Source organism: Poecilia reticulata, chromosome 5 (genome assembly GCF_904066995.2).
Source record: "Poecilia reticulata chromosome 5, P_reticulata-male-v2, whole genome shotgun sequence".
Classification (NCBI taxonomy): Eukaryota; Metazoa; Chordata; class Actinopteri; order Cyprinodontiformes; family Poeciliidae; genus Poecilia; species Poecilia reticulata.
The window spans coordinates 22,551,448-22,574,899 of NC_088834.1; the positions used below are offsets into that span (position 1 = coordinate 22,551,448).

Genomic DNA, 23,452 nt, shown 5'->3' on the forward strand with positions numbered 1-23,452 from the left:
AGCCTGATACCTCAATCAGTTTCCCAATCTCATTTCTAATTTATTTTTACTTTACCCCAACAAACCCAGCACCGCAAAGTGCAGTTCAACATTAATCTCTCAAATCTGCAGTAGGCACTGAAGCCATTCAGGAGTAGTTTGGCATGAATCCCATTCACAATTCATTCCCTGAAAACTCCATGAAGTGCCTTTCATTTGTCTTTTATTCAAGTTCACCTAAGCTTTATGAAGGGGCTTAAAATGGTGAATCTGTTCTGCGAGTAGGTGATGGGAATCTTAATGCCTCCCTGGTGCGGCTTATGCTGCACATAGAAAAGGGAATGATGGATTGGCTTTATCCATAAAGGTTTATTGTATTTGTCAGTGGCCGTCCTGCTTTCTTTACAGCTACTTTTACCATGTCAAATAAATTCATTCTTTATTGATATGTCTACGCTGGGTTATTTTTTCGTTCTCGTTATTCAGACCCTTTTGAGCAACGCTTTGACGCCAATAGCAGACAGCATTTCACACTGTTAGGGCGTGCGTGTATGTGTGGCAGCTTGTTTTTGCAATTTTCTTGACATTTTATTGTAAAGGTCACAGCGCTTTTGAGTTTTGCGTTTGTTGATTCTGTACCCCCACCAAAAAAAAGAAAATATTCAAAGGTAACAACCATTGTGCAACTATTTTAAACTGTTTTACAGATGTGGCGTACGATCAGGGCAGACATGTCATCTCTTGACTTCTCAGAATCATGTAACTGAGAAACTTGACATTTTGTAATGAGTTTTCTACCATATGTGGCTTACCTCCAGGCAACAGCTTTATATTGTTAAAGGGCTAGAAATGAAGAATTTCAAATTGTCGAGCTCTTTCTATACACGTGGCATGAGTGTCAGAAATTAGAACCACCTTATGTTCCACAATTAAGCAACAATACGATGAATTTATTACTCAAATGTTGCTGCAATAATGGTAAGAACATTCTTTAGTCTTTTGCGATGTTACACAGGTGCTTTATCTGCACTCATGAAGATTTTCTCACCTTCATGCGTAATGCATGTAGTTGCTTCAAAACTATGAAGTATTTTCTGGTTATCTCAATTTATTTGACTACTTGGGATCACTTACAGACCATGTTTAGACGTTAACACTCGCGCTATGTGAGGGTCCAGTGGACCCTGCGTGAGGTTTTGACCCTGTGTGTGGTGGGGCTGGTGTAAAAGAATATTTTAATAATCGAGCACTCTAATGATTATTCTTACAATCAGAATCTTTCTCTCCCTCTCTCTTGTATAAATACACCGGTAGTGACCTTCCCACCGTTCGCCATGAAACGGTAATTGCGCAGTTCCGGGAGGAGTAAAGCTGTCGTACTCCAACCATTTCGTCCGTCATTTTCAAAATGCTTATTGGTCCCCCCAAAAACCAACACAAACCAGTAGACTTTGCTGTTATGCTGCTAGCACATAGCAACAACTCATATGCAGAAGAGAGAGTGCTGCCCAACACAAATAATGATCCCAGAACACAGTGCGCTAAATAATAAAACATAATTTTACCACATTTGGAGGCAGATACATTTTCCTCGAGGAATTTTAATAATCAAGGTACTCGAATCATTTGAGGAATCGTTTCACCCCTAGTGTGCAGTTCCGGTGGTGTCACACTGATCCCACATGCATTTTTACAAGTTTTATTATTTTTGGTAGTTTTGGGGACTGACAGACTGATGAAACACCCTGACCTCTTTCTTGTTGTCCTACCATGACATCTGCTGCGCTCTTCCCGAGCATGGTGCTAAGGTTGCGGGAGGATCAAGTTGCCATTACCAAATGATTGGTAGATCATTAAATATGGAAAAAATACATTAATACTGACTATTTATGATTACAGCCATGTGGCCGATTCAGTCTCCTTAAATAGGTGTTGTCTTAGACACTTTAATCTGCATCAGCTAGGTTTTATAGTATAGAGAAGATGTTAAGGCTCTAAATATGATAGACAGCTGAGTTTCTCACAGAGTCTATGACCTTGATCTATTTTCTAACAGATGGGAATTATTTGGTGGTAATTTTTCCTTTTACTGCACTCAAGTTGTCTGTTTTGGTTGCACACAGATCTTGCAAACCTTCAACCGTGGCATTATTTCAAATACTAAAGAGATTATGGATGAGTTTTAAATATATGACATAAAGGAATGAAATGATGAATTTTAGCAGTTTGTGCCTCACAACATGCTGAATGTATTAATACTTGTGAGGCTGCGAGAACAAAGGGCTTTTACTGAATCATGAGGAAAAGACGAATCCATAATACAAAAGAAGAGTTCTTTGATGCACGACTCCAGAGATTTGTTCCCTCGCAAATTTTGTATGGCACTTGTCAAAGTGGTGCCAAGAAGCTCAGACTCTATCTACCCTCCACTTGACATCAGCAGCAGGAGATAAAGAGAAGCTGTTGAAAGGCACTTTGGTGCACACTCTCCATCTTGTGTCCAAGTATTGTTCCATCCAACGTCTGCAGCTATATCACTCGGCTGGGTGAGTGAACACCTGCCTGCAGAGATGAAAGGCGCCCCTAGTCGAGCGTTGTCTTGGCTTCCCTAACACCGCAGACATTTTCTATCCGCCCAAGTTGCAGATGAGTGGGAGACTGCGGCGACCGAAACTTGTTAAAGCGTGCTAATGCTTTTGTTTTTCCCCTCTGAGGTGCAGCAGGAGGCAGGAACCAGAGAAGAAGTAGGGCACAGTAAAGCAGACATCAAGGTGGAGCTGCTTGCTCCTTTGCGGCCCAGTGCTTGCATACGAGTAGCCCTCGGGCAGTTTTTTCAGAATCTGATTGTTGTAAACTAATTTTCGACACTACACGACACAGATTCATCGTCGGCTCTCTGAGTTTGCAAAATTTACATCGGTTTACGTGTGTGGGTGTTTGTGTGCGTCTTAAAACGGCCTAGGTCGTCCTTAATTTAACGAATAAAGCATGACATGTCTGACACAGTTTCCCTTGCATTTCTTCTAGGAACCGTCTTCTTCTGAGGTCGAGACTTCTGAGAAATGAGCTGCCAATGTAAGTCCCTTGGCTGACCTCAGGACTTAGCTGGTAATGTTGCTTTTAATTTAATTAAACTGACTAAGAGGTATAATTGAGTACACAAATGCGTACGTGTGCAGTGGAGACGCAAATTTTGAACCTCTAACCTTTATTTTACTTCACTTCACCACCCTCCAGGGACAGCATTCATCTCCGACACAATTCATCAGGAGCTAATTTTTATTCCCGGCAAACGCCAGCGCTCTGTCAAAGCAGGACTCAATCATGAAGACGTATAATTCATATTTCAAACACAGGTCTTTCCACTCTATGTTATTCTACAGACGCCTTGCGACTGCCTGGTTTAGGTTTGTCATTCCGAGTGCAACCAAGGCTTAGGGTGTTATCAATAATGAATGAGGATGTGGAAGTTTTCGCTGGATTTTTTCCAAACTCTGATATGCTTCCATTAAAAGCTTGGGTAGAGCGGTTCCCCAAATGTCTAGAAAGTGGTGCAGTCCCGCTCATCCTAATGATAAGATGATGCAATCCTCAGAGATAACTGTACAAGAAAGTTTTGTGAGGATTTATTTTTCTCTTCGTACTTTTTCGACTAAGGTTTTTTTTGAGTAATAGAAACTACAGTTTCGAAAGTGCACAGCAAAAAAATAAATAGAAAATCCTATTTGCTTGATGTTTATCTGTACATGAATTATTTAGAATACATTAGCTAGACTTTTTAGCACAATTTGCAATTTAGCACTATTTGTAAAATAACTTTCTGGCCTAACGCTACACGACATAAATACTAAGCAATTCATTTCTTTAGTCAAAGATAGGGTTATGAAAAAATGTTGTTTTTGACCTTTATTTGGTAGTGAATTCTTTAATCCGACACGATCTGTGCAAAAGGTTTAGCTTGAATAACTAAGAAATGTCGTATGGTAATTGAAGACATTCATTGGAAACAACGCCTTTAAAATAAGTGGTGATAGGAATTTCATCAGGTGTTGATATGTGTGTTTGTTTTCTGTGGGTACGCTTTGTCAGCAAAGGCAGGAATTTTCACTCAAATCCACTCCAGCTGGGACTACTGAGCTGCACTCTACACATTGCTAAATTAAAAAAAAAAGCAACATCCTATTTTGAGATGTTTTGATAACTCAGTCCTGAGTCATACACCCCCATTGAGTTTGATTATGGGTTTGACCTAGCATCCTGAGTAAGTCTGCTACCCAAAAGATGATTTAAAGTGTCTAATATCTGAAATTTATAGGATTTATATTTTGGATTTTATGAATTGAAGGTGTAGTAACGCTATTGCTAGTAATAATTCTCATTCCTTTAAATAAATACAGTTTTGTCAAAAATAATTCTTACCCCTTATAGATTTAAAATGATTATTTACCCAATAGGTTTATGTGTGTTTATTACACTTTTAAAAATGTTGACTGTCAATACTGACTTTATGTTCAGTTCTTTGATCAAAGTGTGAATGTTGACTATGGCTAGCATTAATTCATGCTGACTATTCACCATATATGAGGACTTTCTGTTGTCATCCTCAAAGTAGGCATGTGTGCTCCTTGGCTCATCCAATTATTGCCAGGTCCTGCTTCTCTGTTACAGATATTACAGAAGCATATAGAGAAAGTTTGCAGCTTTGCAACAATTTGGAGAATTCTCTTTGATGCTTTATTTCCCCAGACAGCAAAATGATCTGGGCCAAACATCAGTGAGCATTTGGCCCAGACCCATCAGCAGCCCTGGACCTGAGTCTTTTTTTTCTTTCTCTTCCAATTCCCCAGTTACCAGTGGAGGTTAGGTTGATGTGGTGGAGATAAATAGCAATATGTTTCTTTCAAACTTTCATCTTATTAGCTGAAATCTATAAGGAATGTGTGTTAATGCCCAATGAAGCCCGGCATATTAATTAGCTGTGAGTTTTTACTCCATCCCTTGAAACGCCTCCGATTTTCTGTGTAAATAAGCTGACTTTAAATGCAAAGTTTGCCTTTTTTAAAACCTCAGAAACTATTGAGAGCATGTGCTGATTTATTTATGATTTCTTCTATATTTTGGGGGGGGGAGAAAGAAAATCTGCATTTTCTTATGTTTTTTTTTTTTTTTACTTTTTTCTCCATTTTTGCTTTTGTGACTTGTTCATAATTTTCTTGTGGTGCATTGCTCTGGCTTGTTCCAACTTTTCAACTCTTGTATAAAAAACTTTTTTTTTTATCGTGTTGTGTACACTTCTTATGTTCACTGTGCACTTACTCCTCCTATATCACATATACAAATGGAGGCATTAGTATACAAATGAAGCTGACATTCGTACGCTCTTCGGTTTGAACAGAAACTACTGCCCACTCGTGTGCTCGGGTTCCCTGTTTTTCTCTCGGCAATCAGAGGCACTACCAGCTGTGATGCTGCAGTTTGGAGATAACAGGAAGCTCCAGTAACTGGTCTCCAGTTCTTCCCCCCGGGTGGAAGATGAGAGCAGCCGTCACGCTCACAATAGGACATCCTAGAGGTGTTAGAATTGGATCTGGGGGTTTCATTTGATTTTTGTTTTTGTACACTTGGCTCTGCACAAAGGCAGCCTGATAACGCATTAATCATACAATATCCTGTGCTGCAGGTTAATTTCATACTTTACTTTTCTGGTCAAAGTGAGACAAGTAGCATTTGCCTGGGGTTGATCGGATCAACGAAGGCACAGGCGGAAAGGAAGCTTCCTCAATAATGATGAAACATTACAATCAAAGCTGAGGTCTTTCTGAATCAGAGTGCTGAAAAGAGAGTTGGGAAAAGGCGGATGGCTGTGATTGATTCATTCTTCTCTTGCTGTCTTCACACTAAGAGGATGAGACCTGGGCAATTCCCCTGAATCACAGTGGACAGCATCTTCTGTTTCCTCCCGTTTTGTCTGATACGGTATAAAGTGTTTTTCCTGTTACGTTACAAAAAGCTGTCAAAGAGTGAAGCGGTAAGAAGTGAAACTGAAAACATGCTTTGTGTTAGAGTGCACTAATAATCCAAACAATTACTCATGGTGGTGAACATGGTGGTTTATCGTTGTATTCTCTGTATTAAAATTAAAATGAGAGTTTGACGCTACGTGATCCTAAACCATCACTAAGCTGCATAAATCATTTAAGGGTTTATTCACACCAGCTCCTTTTTACATCACTTTAATTGAATTCTGACTTGTTTGCCAATAAAGTCTGGTTTGTTTGCGGAGGGGTTAATGTGCAGGCAAACTCTGAGGCGGAGCAAAAAAAATAAACCACAAACTCTGGCTCAACTACAAAACCAGGTCTCAGTTTGGTTGAAGTGAACTCTAGCGCAGTTTGAATGCCAAGTGGACCGGAGGCTGCTCCAAAAGCAGGAAGTGAACAATAGCGCAGGGCATTCTGGATAAATACAACCTAATTAAACGCGTGAGTCTAACGGTAGCGGGCTTGCTTGTGTTTTTGTTGTTGTTTTTTTTTGCCAAAGACAAAAGAGAAATTCTACAACCTCTAATATCTGACGCCGTTCCATTGTTTGGGTTTTCTGCGAAGAAGAACCTCTACAGAAGTTTTTGTGTCGTTTCCTTTTGGAGATTCTTGGTGCAGCGTCACAACAGGCAACCAGGGTGAACAAGTTTTCTGATTAGTTTGAATTGTTTGACGGTTCAGTGTGAAAGCGAACCACACCGGCTGAAAATAACAGATGTTGAAATTTTGACTCCCCCCAATGGTACAGAGTCTTCTGAACTGTCAGTGGGTCTCTGCTTCTCCTCCAGAATTACTTTGGGCCTATTGGCTGACGTGTTTATTAAAATGTCTTTCTTTTGCCCAGATCATCAGTGGTTGGAGCCTTTGCATTTTTAGTGCATAGTGCTGATGTTTGGCCCTTTGGACATGGTTTTCATAACATAACCCCTCTTTAAACTTCTCCGCAGCTTTACTCCTGAGCTGCCTGCTGTGTTAGCGATGCTGTTAGATCTTCTGTTGCCTTCACATGGGTGCATAGATTCTATTTACTACTCAGCTCTTTGAACAAAGTTATAAAAAAAAATACTGTGCAGGAGATATTGATCACAACAGATAAGGAGCATCAAAACATGCACATAATAGCTAAATAGATATAAAAGGAAAAATAAGGACGAGTACAAGACGACAGACATGGGTAAGCACTGATGCCACAATAAAAAAAAAAGTGAAATGCCAGACTAAATACATAGGTTAGTCATCTTAATATATTGAATAGATTTAACTGTTTAAAAAAAAGTTGAACAAGTCAAACAAGGGTGAAGAAAAAGATCCCCAGAGTCAGAGGCAGAAAGGTTTGATCTGCTTTAGATATGAGTGTTTTATTCCCCTGCACAGGGAGATAGAGCACTTTTCATGCAGCAGCCTTGGCGATGTTAAATTAAAAAATCTCTGAGAAAGTTCATCAGCACTGAGTTAGGATCTCTCTAAGGCTAGCTTCCCAAAATGTAGCTTCTCATTTTTTTATTTTTTTTTATTTTGCCAATCTAAATAAGCCAGGTCTGCGCTCCTGTTACAGAGTCTACCTCCTCTTTGCCCAATGCACACGTTTGACAGTCAACGAAACAAGTTGCAGTAGCAAAACTTGCACAGCTTCAATAACTTATTTTGCTTGCAACGCAAAGGATTATGTGTCTGAAAAGTAGATACAACACTGCAAAATGCACATTGAGCGATGGCGACTTTAAACTGGACGTGCCTGTGGCTTTACTCGGGTTAAAGACAGCAAGTTAGATATAGAATAATTGGCCTATTTTTGTGTTTTTCTTCTGCGTATTGAGTCAGTAACATTCAAGCCCTGGGGGAGTGTGTCAAATCCACAATTCCACGGGTACTGACACATAAACAGACCCTCTTCACCTACCCAGAAGGGAGTAGCAGCTATTATGATGCTCTACTTTCAGATTGTTTACTTTGTCGTGAAGAAGGATCGAAAATGTATGCATTTTAAAGAATGGGAAAACAGATGGTTAGGAAAGCAAGTTACAATTTAACCAAAGTATCCTGAGTGTTACTTTGTGATAATGTCGGGTCTAATGGCATTTTCAACATGTAGACCGAGGCACACAAGTCCAAAGTTGCGCTGCGATATCTGAGCCTTGTGACAATTTGATAACCGACTGAAAGATGTGGATGACAGACTTTTGTCCCCTCTGGTTGAACTGCAATTGCTGTGGTAACTCATTTCAGTTTCTATCTAAAGACAACATTGTCTAGAAATGTCACTAGGTTACTTTGGGTCATTATAAAATATCTGCAAAACAACAGCTTCCCTTTCAGCGCGGCTCTCATTAGCCTACATATATTCTAAAGCTGCAGACATTGACATTTTTACAGTGAGCAATTTGGCATTTTGAAGTTCACCTCCACATCAGCAGCAGCTCTCGTTTTTGGCATTACTTTCCAGTTGTTATTGCTTTATCGCTTGCAAGCAGACTAGATTAGGACCTAATCTAGTCTGCTTCTAGTCAAAATAAATCACTGTTTATGCCCTAAGTGGTTGATCGTATCTTTTCAAACCAAGATTTTGACAGACATGCTTTAAAGCTTGATATACTTTAATTCTTTATAACAGATTCTGGTTTTTGTAGAGTTAAGCTCTGGTCATATGACAGACAAAAAGCTGCAGCAGCCAATGCAGTCTCTCTTTCACAGTGAATGCAGTCGCATGGGGTGAACCACTATGATGCAGATTTACAAGTCGTAGAAGAGGCGATGATTGCAGCTTGTTGGGGTTGCCGTTGACGGATAGAAAAACAACAATAGGTGTCTGAGGCCGAGTTAGTAAGGACCTCAGAAACATATTCTTTCAAAATACCTCACTCTGCTTACTCTTCTTGGAACTGGGTCGGGACACCCCAAACATGTTGTTGTAAGTAACCATGACAACAGCTATCAAATCTCAGAACTAAATGTATTGCCACTAGCATATTCAGTCCCCCTGAATATGGTTTTCATGAGACGGCTACATGTCTCTTTGCTACATGTATGTTAAGTTAGGATTTTGTCACATGAATGCATCTCTGACCTACACGGCATCCACTGAGAACCCTTTTTCTACATGCCTCACCCTCTAGTGACCCTTCCCGTTCCAACAGGAAGGAAGTGACTTGTCTTAGACCGAGGGGGGCTAGCGGCCGATTTGTGTGTCAAGCCAAGGACGTGTTTGAGTTGGAAGGGTTTAAAGCTTATCCTGGCGGGATTTACGTCTGTGCAGCAGTTGATCATGAAAGACCGCAGCTCTATGCCGACACATGTGCTGTGCAGCAGCTGTCAGGCAGAACGGGCTTCCACAAAGATAATTAAATAATTTTTGTCAAGGTTTTATTTTTATTGAATAAAAATACGCCCAAAACATTTAAGCAAACACCAAGCAAAATTTCCATGTAGATTTTTTCTTTTTTTTTTTTTTTCTGTTTTCTTTGACCTTGTATTAGCAGCACTTTCTAAATAAACTTTCAGCTCACAGCTCACAAATCAAAGAGACGTTTCAAGCGAAGGCTGCAGTATGTCTGATAATGCTCGGATTGTTTGGTCTCTGAAGTGGATCCTTGATTTGTGTGGAGGAGAGAGGTATCTCTGTGAGAACAATGTCCATAAGCTGTCTTTGTGCTGGAAAAATAATCTTAATATACATGCATTAACATAAAGCAGGCTTTTGCCTGAGTGTGGGCACGTACGTCTCTCATGTCTGCTTGCATTAGTCATTTGGATTTGCCCGGAAACTACAGACAGTGGCCACAGCTGTAGCACACAACCCTCCCTGCCCCTCGCTGTGCACAGCAGTCAGTGAGAGACGCCCTTTTTCTTATTCCCACATGTGAAATCGTCATAAAACACGGAGTTACTGGGCATAAAGCTTCCATTCAGTCCATGTGGCATCAAGTTGATCATTAATCTTTGGTATTTTAGTGCAAAACGTCTTACCAGGAGATAATTTTTTGCAATACTTTGCATAGACCTGCATATGGAAGTGAACAAATGGATCAGCCAAACTGAAGGGATCCCCCTATAAAAATGAACACAGCATAAATCTACATCCTTTTTTTCCAGTTATCTATAGTGTTAGCAGGATTGCTTAGAGCCTAGACTTTCAGTCATATAACCTGCATTAAAAGTAAATGCAGTAGATCAAATGTCACCACATGAAAATTCATCTGCATGAGTGAAAATTTCTACTTGGGACAGTCGAATTAGATTAGAGCTGAATTTAGTCCACAAACTATTGCAGTGTCAAAGTCCAGATTGCAACCTGTAATTGGACCATTTTTGTGGAATCTTTTCAGAAACAAATGTCTCCAATCCTCATGTAATTAAGCCAACATTAAAAAGATGCTGTACTTAGTTTTTGTCTTTTCACTTTGACTTCATGTTTGTTCAGTAAATGGTGACAATGCCGAACCAGTTGTACTCTTGTGCACTATGTTAGATAAAAGTAAACTGGATGGATTTTTTTAAACTTCCCCCCATGAAAACCTAGAATGAAAATCTCTTATTACTATTGTTGACAGTTGTACTGAATTAAAGTAGCAGGCCATTGACATTACAACAACATACTTTGTTCTTCTCCCTTTTACTAATCCATGCATAAGAAACAGTTAAAAAGGCACAATTATCCACTGGTAGTTCATGTTTAGCTCAAAAACAGTTTCTTATTTTATCCACAGCTTTAATATCTCAGGCTACATCTATCTTATCAGTTTTTTTCAATGTAAGGACCGCAGCTGGAAAACAATTACTTTACTGCCTGTAAAATGCCTGCATCGTTTAAGTACTATCCAGCTGACGCTTTCATCTACACAGAAAAAGTTAACTTGTTTCCTTTTTCAGACAAGTCAGAATTTGCTCATTGAACGGAGCACAAAAACAGTGACGAAAGCGCACCGTGTTTTCTTTAATATGCAGATTTGGAATCCAGGAATAGTTTGGAGGACATGGAAAGTTCCATCATCGCCTTCCTTTGTGAGCAGTGAAGTGGTGCCACTGTCTTCCACCGACTTCCTATCTGGCTCACAGTCTTCAGAGATGGGCTAAAATGAGTGGGTCATCTATCACAACAGAGGGGAGAGTGATAAATTTATAGCTGTGAAAATAGGCCAGAGCACAGCACTGATGGAATAGAGAGAGTGAAATTAGGACAAGGTTAGGCTGCGTTACACATACACACACACACACACACACACGCACACATATGCAGTTCCGTATGGTGATGTGGCACACATGCATTTAGGTTTCCACTTATAGGCCACTGTCACCTGAAGACACTCGGCTCTTAGTGCCATTCAGTGGATGGTTTTATTTCACCCAGGATGCTTAACTCCCTTCATTTAGTCCCTCAAACTACTTCTGAGTTGAAAATATAGGATCAAACTGAATGAAAGCTTAATTTAACCCACCCTTGTTAGCAAAAATATGCAAAAGAAAAAAAAAATTCCACTCATCACTGTTGAACTCTTCCCTGCTGTCCTCTTTTCCTCCTCTTTCTGTCTTTGCTCTCCTCCATTATGTTTCTGCAGCTTCACCTCGGTGCACAGTTTACAACACATTTACTCATTTTCACACCTCTTCCCTCCTCTCAGATCTGTTTCATTTCCGCTGCCGTCAAACACCACACCTTACAAGCTTTTTTTTTTCCCCTCCCCTCCTGATTCTTCTTTCCCTATCCTTCTTTCCCATAGTGTGCAAGCATTCATTGTGCATGCATCACACCCAGCCTTTCAACACAGCACACAGGCACATGCGGAGCCACCCCTTGCCTTCTAGGGCAGAGCTGTAAGCCTTTGGACCAGATGGACTCGGGACTGACTGGCTGAGCCGTGCTGCCTCTCTCCGACAAATTGCCTCAATGTATACCGTTGCTCAGATGAGAGGACGACGTCCTTTTGCACAGTCTCTTATCTAATTCTAGCCACCCACTGGTGTGCCAATATAGAAGCTGGCAGCTGGTTTGAAAATCTGTACGCTTAAGCAGTGGCAACACGGAAGCGTCTGGTACAAAATCTAAGAATGAGTCGTAATATACCCCGGGATGGATCCGTTTGGAAATAATGACTCTCATTTTGTCTTGGAACAGAAAATCAAGCTGAATTCCAATTTAAGCTGTGCTGTGAAAAATGTAACATGACAAAATATCCTGTATCATATCTGATTGGAAGTTAACCGCAAGGAAGACTCCCTGTAATGACGACGAGTTAATAAATGCGAGATACCAACATTGTTATTGAGGATTTTGAACATTTAACTACACAATTGTATTGTGTGCTAATGTTCAACGTCGCAGTAGCTTTGTAGTTTTCTGAATAAGTTAGCGCTTGAATTTGCTGCTACATTTAGGTTTCTGATGCGGTGTTTGCCAAAGCATCGTAGAAACTTTCTAAAAGAAAACATAGAAGTGTTCTGATATAAACCCATATAATGGCCAGGGAATATTTGCCGTTAATTATCATCAAAACATTTCTGGCATCACTGCAGAACATTTCATTATCTGCATTGCTCTCACTTTGTCATAGATGTTTTTTGGAGCTTGTACTTTGACAAGTTAATTGCCAGAATTAAATAAATAAAAAAAATGTCGAGCAAAATGACAATTTAGCTTGTCTAGAGTGTGTCGCCCTCTTCTGGTGACTTGTGTGAACTCCTTGCATCTCTGACAGAGATTGAGGTAAGGGCATGAATCTGACTTCGTGCCAAAATCTCCTTTTCTCACTGAGGAGCAGGTGGCTGCTCCTCAGTGCACAAGGTAAGGAGATACAATCACCAAATGCTTCACAAAGCGTGATATAACGAACTCAAAGAGATTTATTTCAAAGTTTTGACATTGTTTTATTTGTGAAATATTGTATGAGTGATGTGTGCATACAGTTTTACATATCCTGGGAATAGGAGATAGTTCTATTTCCTGGCATTTTTTCCTAGTATGAGTCAAGGAGCATAAGAAAACATGACAAACTGATCAGCTGTCTTTCTGTGCTTTTGTTGTTGTTGTTTTTTTGTTTTGGTTTTTTGCACCAACTAGGACTGATACGTTTTTTTTGTTCCACTCTATTTTGTATATTTAGAGGCTAAATATATATATATGTTTTTTTATCATCCTTCTTTGCAAAATAGCTGAAGTTCAGTCTGATGAGACAGAGAGTTTCTGTGAACAGCTACTGCCTCCATCATGTTTCACGATGGGGGTTGCATGTTCAAGGTTAGTTATGCTAGCTTTCCTTTTACATCAGATGTTTTCTAGTCCAGTCCTCTAGGACAAGCGTCTCCCACTTTAGGTGGACAGCTATAGCTTGGTAAGTTTTTATTATTTTTATTCTGCCCTACTCTTAACTGTTTTTGGATGATGGATTGCACTGGATTTATCTTTGCCGTATCAGTAGAGGGGGCGGAACGTAAAAGCAAGTTAGACATTTTAGTTTCATTTGTGAAGACGGGTATTGAAAACCATTCATCATTTCACTTCCAAGTCTAGACTGCTTTGTGTTGCTCTTATCAGTTACAGTAAAACACAAAGATGTTTGTGGTTGTGACGTGATATTGAATATTTTTGCAGGGCACTGTATAAGCTTGACACTATATGAGCTGCCCTGATTAAGATGTTATCAGAATGTATATCAGGGATAAATCACAAACTGCGTTAAAGAACTGCAGGTTGTGTTTTTGCGGGGGGGGGTTCCAAGTTGTGCTTAATTGCTTTGGTTAATCGCTCTGTATCTTCCACTGGTCCTTTCAGAAAACACTAGCATTATCGTTCTCACTTAATTGAAGATATACTCCCAGCTCCACCCCCCCACCCCCCGTTGTGTTCGATATAAAAGGAAAAAGTGAGTGGATTTAGGCCCACAGTCTGGTTCTTGAGAAAATCCAATTAATTTAACTCTAAGAACCTTTAAATTGGCACTCCCACCTAATTGGCTCTAAAATTGCCTTCCTACAGTGCTGGTGTTTGAGTTAACACATAGAGAATATTTAGGAAATAAACATACACAATAACTTGTGTTTAATATTGAATGCTGTTAAAATGATCTCCCAATACCTTTTACACAACTATCTCACCCTGTTCTCTCTATTTTCGAACGCAATCTACCGCCAACGAGAAAAGATGGAAAGATCAAAACATCTTCCAAGTGGCAGTCGGCTCCTCTAGTTTGACGAGCCTCCCCTCACCAAAGCTATCGCTGTCATTTAAAGTCGGGGTTGTTGACATGTCGAGGAGGCCATGCCAAGCTTAGCTGAGTGGCGTGTCATGATGGGATGTGAGGCAGTTAGTTAATGTTGTGTAAAAGGATTTAGAGGATTTGACCCTATCAGCAGAGAGGGCATTCAGAAAGGCGGCGTTAATGACGCTAAATGAGTCTGTGCCTGAGGCATGCTAATAATGGAGACATGAAAGACTGAATTTCATGAGGAGATTTTATTCCTGTAAACACACTACTTAAACTTGGAAGAAGGGTGTAAAAGATGGCTGAGTGTACTTTTTTTTTTTTGACACGCCTGGTAATTCACAAAATGTTTTGTTAGTTTCTCTGAACTGTAGGCCCATAAAATTGGTTTGTGACCTAAGTGTAATTTTAAATGTCCTGTATTTGTTTTCGCATGGCTCCTTCTGCTTCCCTTCAACCAATTCAAAATGCAGAAAATAATCTGAGAATCTGGTTTGGGATAAGGTGCTGTGCAGTCACAAAGCATGTGTTCCATGTCTCCCTGTTTTCAGCAACAAACTTGACACACCAACTCGGGACACCAACTCTACAAAACCTAAGTTTTGCATCAGTCTCACAATGCTTTAAAAGTGATGGCAATTAAAAACATAACAGCTCAAATTCCAGTTTGAATTACAGACCATTTGGTGCTTTCAGAAAACATTTATAGTAAATTCAGTCACACTAAGATATAGTTTGTATTGACTAAAACAAGATTGAAAGAAATAGATTTAAATAAGTTTGCTACACATGTGATCAATAAGATAAATGTAAAGGATTTCCTGAAAGGAAAAAATAAGACTTTTGAAATAGTGGTGAGTTTAAGCTGTGAGTTTGTAGTAAACGTCTCCTGGTCACAACATGGAGCTAAATGCTTTGCAGTGATGGTTCACCTCACTGATGAAGCCCATTCTCGCAAAAACAGTAACTTTTTCTTTTGTTGCTCATCAGAATCTCACATAAATAAAACATGTTGGTCTGGATAACATTAGGTATTTTCAACATAAATAAAACTGAATGAGACTGTATGTAATCACATCTACATGTGACTGTACTATCGTATTAAATTGGGAAATAAACGGGACCGATTTAATCTGAATCTACACTGAACTTGTTTGTCTTATTTATTTGCATATATACTTATGGATACAAGGATTAATAATTTCAGTGTCAAAGTTGGATTGAAAATGCTCTGTCTAGTGTGTTTTCAAAAATAGTAAAATGGTTAGATAGATATATATTCAAAACCCAGAATGTTGATTTTAAAACATCAGTTTAACTGTTTCACTATTGAGAAAAGTGATTACATTTCATTGCATATTGTTAATTGCTTATAGAGTTGATCAAATACCCTCTTCTTTAAAATGATGACCTTTGACCACCATGTGTCATGGTGCATGACAGGAAGTCCTGTCCTTGCTGCCACACCAGGCAGGACACTGGCACAGCTTGACCAGGAAGTATGGGAGAGTTACCTGCCAAGGGCTGCTATCTACCACCCACTGGTCAAATCCTCTTTGCTGGTTTCACCATTCGGTCTGCTCATCATCCTTGGCTCACTATGCAAAGATATGACAGGAGATTGGTCACTATGCCAGGGATGCCTATCAGATATGTAGAAGAAAAACGAAATAACGGGGAAAACATACGTGGCACAAACCGAGTAGGAATAATTTTAAGTTATCAAATAATTTGATAAAACATCTTGTTTTTATGTTTGTGCAATATTTGAGCCCATGTAGCTGACACTGTTGTCATCTAGCATGTTTGTAGGAATGGAAGTATTGTGAAACAATAAGCATTCCACTCATATTTCTTGTATTTCTGAATGTGATTAGCTGGAGAAAAGAAGGCATTTGTTCTCTGGCTGCTGCTACGGTCTGCATAAATACGGAGGAGTGTCTGTCAGCAATTGTTCTCTTAGCAGTAATATATTCAGTGACCCACTGGTTACAGCCTGTCCTTGTTCCACATGTTTTTTTCATATATTTACAGCATATTAGTGCAAGGGTTTGCTGTGGGAGGCTGTAAAAACTTGATCATTTGCCTGTGTTTGTGTTGCATAGTCTGGTTTAGGTGGTAAGTAGACGCGGCTGTGTGTGTGTGCGTGTGATTTTACATGCGTGTATGGTGATGTTTTTGTGCGTGTGTAACTGACTCTTCTTCCTTGTTTGTCTGTTGTAGGAAACACCTTGAACATCTCTTCTCCTCACTTGGCTTGGAGGTCTTCTAGAGGGTCGGGGCCTCCTTGCCATCATGAAGGGGTTGGGAACCAACCGTAACAGACATCTGTCTGATTCTTGTGATCCCTCTCTTAATCATCCAGAGGCACTCTACCACCAGAAGACCAGCACATTGCCACGCAGCCCTTATCTGCTCAGCCCCACAATGGACCACTATGGCACCATGGATCCCCACCTTTACCCTTCCGCCAATCCAGGCTCCCTTCCAGCAGACTGCATGCTGCCCCTCAACAATCAGCTTTCCAATAGCAGCACTTTCCCCAGTATCCACTACAACTCCTACGACCAGTCCGATTTTTCTCCTCCTGGGGACAGTATCGGAGGGATAGGCACGGGCACCATGGGGACATCTCTGTCGATGGGCATGGCATCAGGTATGGCCATGTCAGGGTTGAGTGGAAGAACGCCTATGATTACAAGTGGCTCTGCAACAATATCACACCATATGACCAAGAATCAAACTCCGCCCAGTCTGTTGGATTTTGAGAAGCAGCTACCAGGAGGTCGCGACGGATTCAGCACTTTGCAGTTTCATCGATCGTCTGCTGCTGTTGCTGCCAAGCAGCGGACAGACAGTCCCGGCCGCATTCGTTACATGCTACACTCGGTGCAGAAACTGTTTGCAAAGTCCCAGTCACTGGAGAGCCACAACATGAAGGGGAACGTGAACGGAAGATCTACTGGCAGTGGTGGAGGCACTTCTTCTGGCACCGAGGACGGAGGGAAGCATACTCGCAGATCCAAAAGTAAGGATCGTATTACAAAGTCCGAGGCAACCGCTAAGAGACGGCCAAGATCCAACATGTCGGGTTACTGGAGCTCAGATGATTTGGACAGTAGTGATTTGAGCAGCTACCATAATACTATGACCATGATGACCCTGGGGCGTCCGAGTGGCCATGAAAGCCATAGTGGTCAGAGTAAATACATACACAGTGGCTACAACACAATCAGTTCCTCTAAAAGCAGCAATGACATGAAGTATCCAGCACTTCCTGGTCCAGGGGATATAGGAGGTGGTGGAATAAGTGGACCAGTAGGCATGCTGATGAATGATACCGAGTATGTGAAAGGAGGGTCTTGGTCCACATTGACCATGGGCCAACCGAGACAGGTACTTCAGAAGGGCTCAACTACTCTGGACAGGTCGATGCTCAAGTCCAAGTCCTGCCAACAGGAGTTAACTTGTAACTATCTGCAGGTTGGACGCAGGGTGAGTATGCGATTTCACATAAAGATCTTTAAACTGTAGACATTTTTTTTTCACATTTTGTGGCATTCCAACTACAAATTTTCATGTATTTTATTGGGATTTTATGTGATAGACTAATGATCACTGATACACAAACACAGGGATACTGAGCAGTCCATACCTCTCATACATTTCATTGTGAATTTTCTTTTAAAGAATTACTCTGTAATCCTTCCATATCTCTGCACAATTATGCTAACGTTGTTCTAACACAAGAAAATCCCATAAAAATACACCATGATTGTTGTAAAAAAACAAAATTGAGAAAAGGTTTGATGGGTGTAAATACTTAAGCACTTTATGCTAATATTTATCACCCTTTTAAGGCTCTACTATGTACGTGTTATGTCTCAAAAAGTGAATATGTGAATCACATAGTTCCAAAAGCTAACCCGTGACTTGTTTTATTCCCTGTAATGATCCCTGTAGGGGGATTGGAGCAGCTCATTAGGTCGCAGTCCAGGTTTCAATGAGATTCCATGTCGGCGGATGCGCAGCGGTAGCTATGTGAAGGCAATGGGAGACATGGAAGACAGTGACGACTCCGAGGGAAGCCCTAAACCCTCGCCCAAAAGTGCTGCTCGCCGTCAGAGCTACCTCAGGGCCACCCAGCAGTCTCTAAGTGACCAGCTCCCCCCACGCAAGTAAGAAAACAAACAAACACATTGTCAGTTATCAGATAGCATGAAATGGGCAAATCGTTTTGTTTATTCTGGGCTAGATTGTATCTTTTATTTAGAGTTTCCTAAATTAAAATTTTATGATTGACTGTTTAAACCCGACAGCACAGGGAAAGTTATTTTCTCTCTCAAAAAAAAAAAAAAACACACACATAGGGAGTCCTTAAAGTGCACTGCTTTAAAAATTGAATGGTGAGCCTCTCAGGAATCAAAAGTAAAATAAATAGTCCAGCCAGTTTTCACTTGCACAGAAAGAAAATCTTTATGTCCTCTCTGGTCTTGGATACGTTTACACAAAGTTCAAAGAGAGATTACTTGCACATGAAATGCTTAGTTAGCCTCCTGTTCACATGGTAGTTATTACTACAACAATTATTCTTCTTCATAAACTACACAAACCACCAACTTTACAATTATCATCTAGTCAATCAGCCACATTAATTTCTTTGACTTGGAATTCAGCTTATTCGTTCTCAGCTTGGACAAATATGGGGAATTTATGGAGGGTTGAGGTCTACTTTATGATTTTCTCATTTACAATAATTGGCTTTTAAAACTCTGAAGAAATAATGGAAATATGTGTTATTTATTCAAAAGTAACCTGCAAGATAATATAATAACAGTAATTATAAAAAAATATATATCAGTTTTATTTTTGATTAAGAACAAAAGTGGTGCTCTTTATGTATTTTTAGAATATCCATTAGACTGAAGATCCATAAAACATTAACTAATATGTTAGATTTTGATGCTAAGATACATGCCATGACAATGAGAAACTACAAGTGTGTTAGCACTTTCCATTTCGAAACTGGCATTTCTTTTTTAAAGTCTCGTTGAGAAATCCTTTTCAGCTTGGTTATCTTTGTTGATTGCTAGCCTGTGTTGGGCTGTTTGTCTTATTGACAGACATACACACACGACTGTCACTTGTTACAGATGTTTGTTTCTGAACAGTGACTTGCTGAAAAGAGGGCCTGGAGCTGCTTCTGTCATATGCAAGAGAAACATTAAGTGGTTTTTTTTCCCCCCCATTTTTTTGGCCCTCAATGCACCTTTTACCGAGAATTTACAGTAAAGTATCAGGGAGGGGGATGCTACTATACAATAAAACTGGAAACTGGGGGGGGGGGTTTGTGGTAATTTGTGTTTTTTTACAAACCTTTCCAATTTGACTCCGGCTTTGATTAATATTGACATGGAATTTGCTCTCTGGGGTTTTGAACACTTCAGGAGAGAATTGTACTGCTGTTGTACCATGATTGGATGCTACCATTAAATTTTCTTCAAAATATAAGAGTGTGGGCTGGCATATTTTGGTGTCACCCATTGATGTTGGCCTTCTTGTCCAACATCAATGTCTGACCTCACAAGTACACTTTTGGAGGATTTGTATTCCTTTTGTATTCCTATAAACACAGATGGAAATCCTTCCCAGAGTTGAAGCCGTTAAAGGTTAAACCTTGGGATGTCACACAAGCCATGTGAGCAAATACTTGTGGCAATACAGTGCATTTTGAAAATTGGTAAACATTTTTTCAGTGTTGCATTATTTTATTAATGAGCAGTAGATATATGGTACCCTCACACAACATACAAACCGAGCTGTAACACTCGAAGAAACTAAGGTGTTGGCTCTTCAAACACAACACTCTCTATCACAAACTCATAAAATACATCCCTTGAATGACTGATCCTGATACAACAATCCATCTCTGATTATCCAATCCTGCTCTCTTTCGTTCTGCACCTACCCGATTGGTGCTAGCAGCAGAACCTTGGATTTCACATTGTTGCAGGGGGAGCTGGATGCCCTGTGGTCTCCACTCCACAGTGTGTCCTCTCTGCACCAACTGGGCAGGTCAATGAGCAGGTCAGTGGTAGGCCTGTAAACCTTTCCTCTGGGTTGCAGTGCAAAACACTTGCGATTGATTATTTGTGATCAGTGACTTTGCGCTGCCCCCCTCGGGAAAGTTTGTGGAGTTAAAACTCCCAACTGCAAAAGTCATCTCCTGCTTCAAACAACTGCTAGCTTATTGTTAGCTTGTAGCTGCCATCTGCTTTTGGATCAAAAGTAGCGTCATTTGTGTTTTAAAATAAAGCGGTAAGCATCATTTGTCTTCTTGCGTCGTACCATCAAGCTTCATAGCTATTCCATTATCTCAATTTAGACAAAAAGTAAGTCTGTAGACGTTATTAAACATTTTTGATTACTTTCATCTTGCTGCATTATTCTTTCTTTGACTGCACTTGCATGCTCAAATTATGTACTGGGTGACTCAAGATAACTGATATTGAAATAGAGACTATTTTAGGGTTTGTGAGACAATCACGGAGGAAATGAAAGAAGCGCCTTGAGTAAAATACATCTCTGCTTTTTTTCTCTTTCTCAATTCCTGGTTTGGTGATCAATTATTTAGCTAATGTTTCCTTGCTGCCTTTCAGGTCATGATCTGAAAACATCAGCTTTTTGTCCACGTCTCTTTTACTTCCTCTTATTCAGATTCCTAACAATTTGTTCTATGCTTTTTTTTTTATTTATCTGATTTCACTCTTCTTTTTCCAGCTGTCTTCCATCTCTCAGAGAACTCTCAAATAATCGCAGCCTGGATAATCTGGACTGTATCGGAGGACCAGGAGCTTTGGCACCGTGGGACGAAGACAGCTTCAGCCAGGCCTGCAGCACTTTGGGCAGACGCAGTGGCATAGGACAGGTTAGGAATGCTTCATTTATTATTTACAAAAACCATTAAAAAAAGAAATTGTTTAGGGATACAAAAATAACTTTTTTTTTCTTTTTACTTCATTATGTCATGTCTCTTATACACAATGTCACTCTGACAAAATAACTCAATTATTTAACATTTTCACATTTTGACACTAGACAACCACAAACCTCGATGTGTTTTTTGAAATGTTTGGGTGATCTGCATTTTTCTTGTTAAAAAAAAAAAAAAGCTACTTTTTTGTCTGTTAAATGAGGCGTTCAAAGTAGAGCTGTGTGTATTCCAAAATTAAATAGCACACAGGTGAATACGGTTTACTAATTACTTACCTGATTTTATGTAGGGTGTCACAGTACAATTGGATACAATTGCATACCACTCTTTTCGAAAAATGTGAAAACATCAGCGTGCTTTGTCTTTACTTTTCATAGTCATGCAGTAGTTTGTGTTTATCTTATCGCACAAAACCCCGCTTTGTGTGAACATTCGAATGGCTAGTCATTCTTAAACCGTGCTATTTCTACTTTGATCTGCACTCTTATTTCCATTTTCACTGTTTCCATTGTGATGACTGATATAATGAGATTCCAGAGAACATTTCCAGCTGTCTTGTATTAATGTTAGTACCCCAAAAGACAAATGAGGTGACGGTGATTGTTAGAGGTCTAATTTGTCCACTAACAGAGGGGCCATTAGCTTGGCGATGAGAAGGTCACCGAGATGAAGATCGGCCGTGGAGTCTTTTTCTAATCACCGAATTTTTGCCTCCGAGTTCTTACAACACGCGTGTATTACAGCAGTTTCCTGTGAAGAGACGTATCGCATTTAGTGAGTGTGCATAAGCAGCAGCAGCAGGACAGAAAGCAAGCGCTTCCTGTCGGGGTTGTCCAACATTCACTCTTTTTAAACAAGGATTACATAACAATAAGAAAATAAATGACTGCTGAAAACCTTTTTTTCTGGTTTGCATTCGATAGGGCTGGGCATAACCGCTACATTCTCTGCTTCGTTTTCGCCTCTCTGGTGCCGACTCGCTCGTATTTACTCCACATGTTCTTCCATTTACAGTCAGTGAGTCATTAAAATGCCATCACTTTGTCTCATTTATGTCAGTGAAGAGACGTCTGTAAAGCTGGCCTGCTGAAATTTCAAACTATCCTTGCCAAACACTGACAAGTCCACATTTGTTGCACATTGCAGATTAAAAATAGACAGCCATTTCTTTTACTTTAAAATGTTCTTTTTTTTAAATTTTTATTGCATCTAGAGTTTCTTGATGGGAAACAAAATCAGAAAAAAAACAAAAACATATTTGTTGGGTTAAATAGTCCCATGCCTTTATAATGTCTTTGTCCAGCTGCGAGACCTGGAAAAAAGTCATCATTACGAAGACAGAACCTCAGAGTCCGCATTCAGAGATTCCCATTGTCAGGACATCTCGGAGCCTCCGGACATGCCCATGCCGACATGCTTCCGATCCCGCAGCCACAGCTACCTGAGAGCTATTCAGGCTGGCTGTTCCCAAGACGACGACACCGCTTCCATAGACTCGGGCTGCTCTCCACCTCCAACCGACTCCTCTGTTCGCACATACAGCACCAGCACTGGTAAGTCATCTTGTAAAAAAACAAACAAACTACAAAACAATGAAAAATAAGGTTTTGATCTCATCAAATCTTTTAAAATACCAGGTTTTTTTCTTGCACTTTGTTTTGTCACCCCTTTCCTTTGATAAACAATCACTTGGTCCAAGTTCCTGCTGTCCTTTGTATTTCACTTTGCATCCTTTTAATTCTTGGTCCTTAGCAAGACCCTGATCATCCAGCTTTTCCCAAAGTAGCATATTTAGCTTAAATGCAGCCTCTTTTGCCCACACTAGACGACCTTTCTACACAATGGAAGACATGGAAAGAACAGTTTGCCTCTTACCTGATAGCCACTGGCTTGGACAAAGCCCCAAAGGAGAAACAACTTGCAATTTTTCTTCAGCGTTTCGGGACAGACAGACCACGCATCCTACCCACACACACAGGTAACAACTCAAAACCTCTTCCCCTGAAATGATCCAATCAGTTTAACTCTCGTGAATTTTCATGTTATAAACAAAAAACATAAAACTAATTTGAACGTTATCTCAAAGTGTTGGTTTCATCTCAGTGAATACATAAATACATGTCGTGCTGACAAACATTTTAAAACGGGATTGACACGGAGATTGATTGATTGATTGATTGATTGATTGATTGATTGATTGATTGATTGATTGATTGATTGATTGAGCTTGAACAATTCAACATTTT

General features: G+C 40.0%; 1 protein-coding gene across 10 annotated transcripts in view; it reads left to right on the forward strand.

Moving 5' to 3' along the window:
* Positions 1-23,452, forward strand: part of dlgap4b (discs, large (Drosophila) homolog-associated protein 4b) — a 119,474-nt gene that overhangs the window by 76,450 nt on the left and 19,572 nt on the right. For 3 of the 10 annotated variants that reach the window (XM_008409364.3, XM_008409363.3, XM_008409370.3), the window contains exons 3-9: positions 3,007-3,054; positions 16,436-17,707; positions 18,176-18,390; positions 20,198-20,299; positions 20,993-21,140; positions 22,510-22,759; positions 23,032-23,184. In XM_008409364.3, the coding sequence (XP_008407586.2) occupies positions 16,508-17,707; positions 18,176-18,390; positions 20,198-20,299; positions 20,993-21,140; positions 22,510-22,759; positions 23,032-23,184 (2,068 nt within the window). In that variant the 5' untranslated portion in view covers positions 3,007-3,054; positions 16,436-16,507. Of the gene's footprint in view, positions 1-3,006; positions 3,088-16,235; positions 16,331-16,435; positions 17,708-18,175; positions 18,391-20,197; positions 20,300-20,992; positions 21,141-22,509; positions 22,760-23,031; positions 23,185-23,452 lie in introns of those variants that run through there. The other 7 variants (XM_081607293.1, XM_008409367.3, XM_008409365.3 and 4 more) reach the window with 6 other exon arrangements.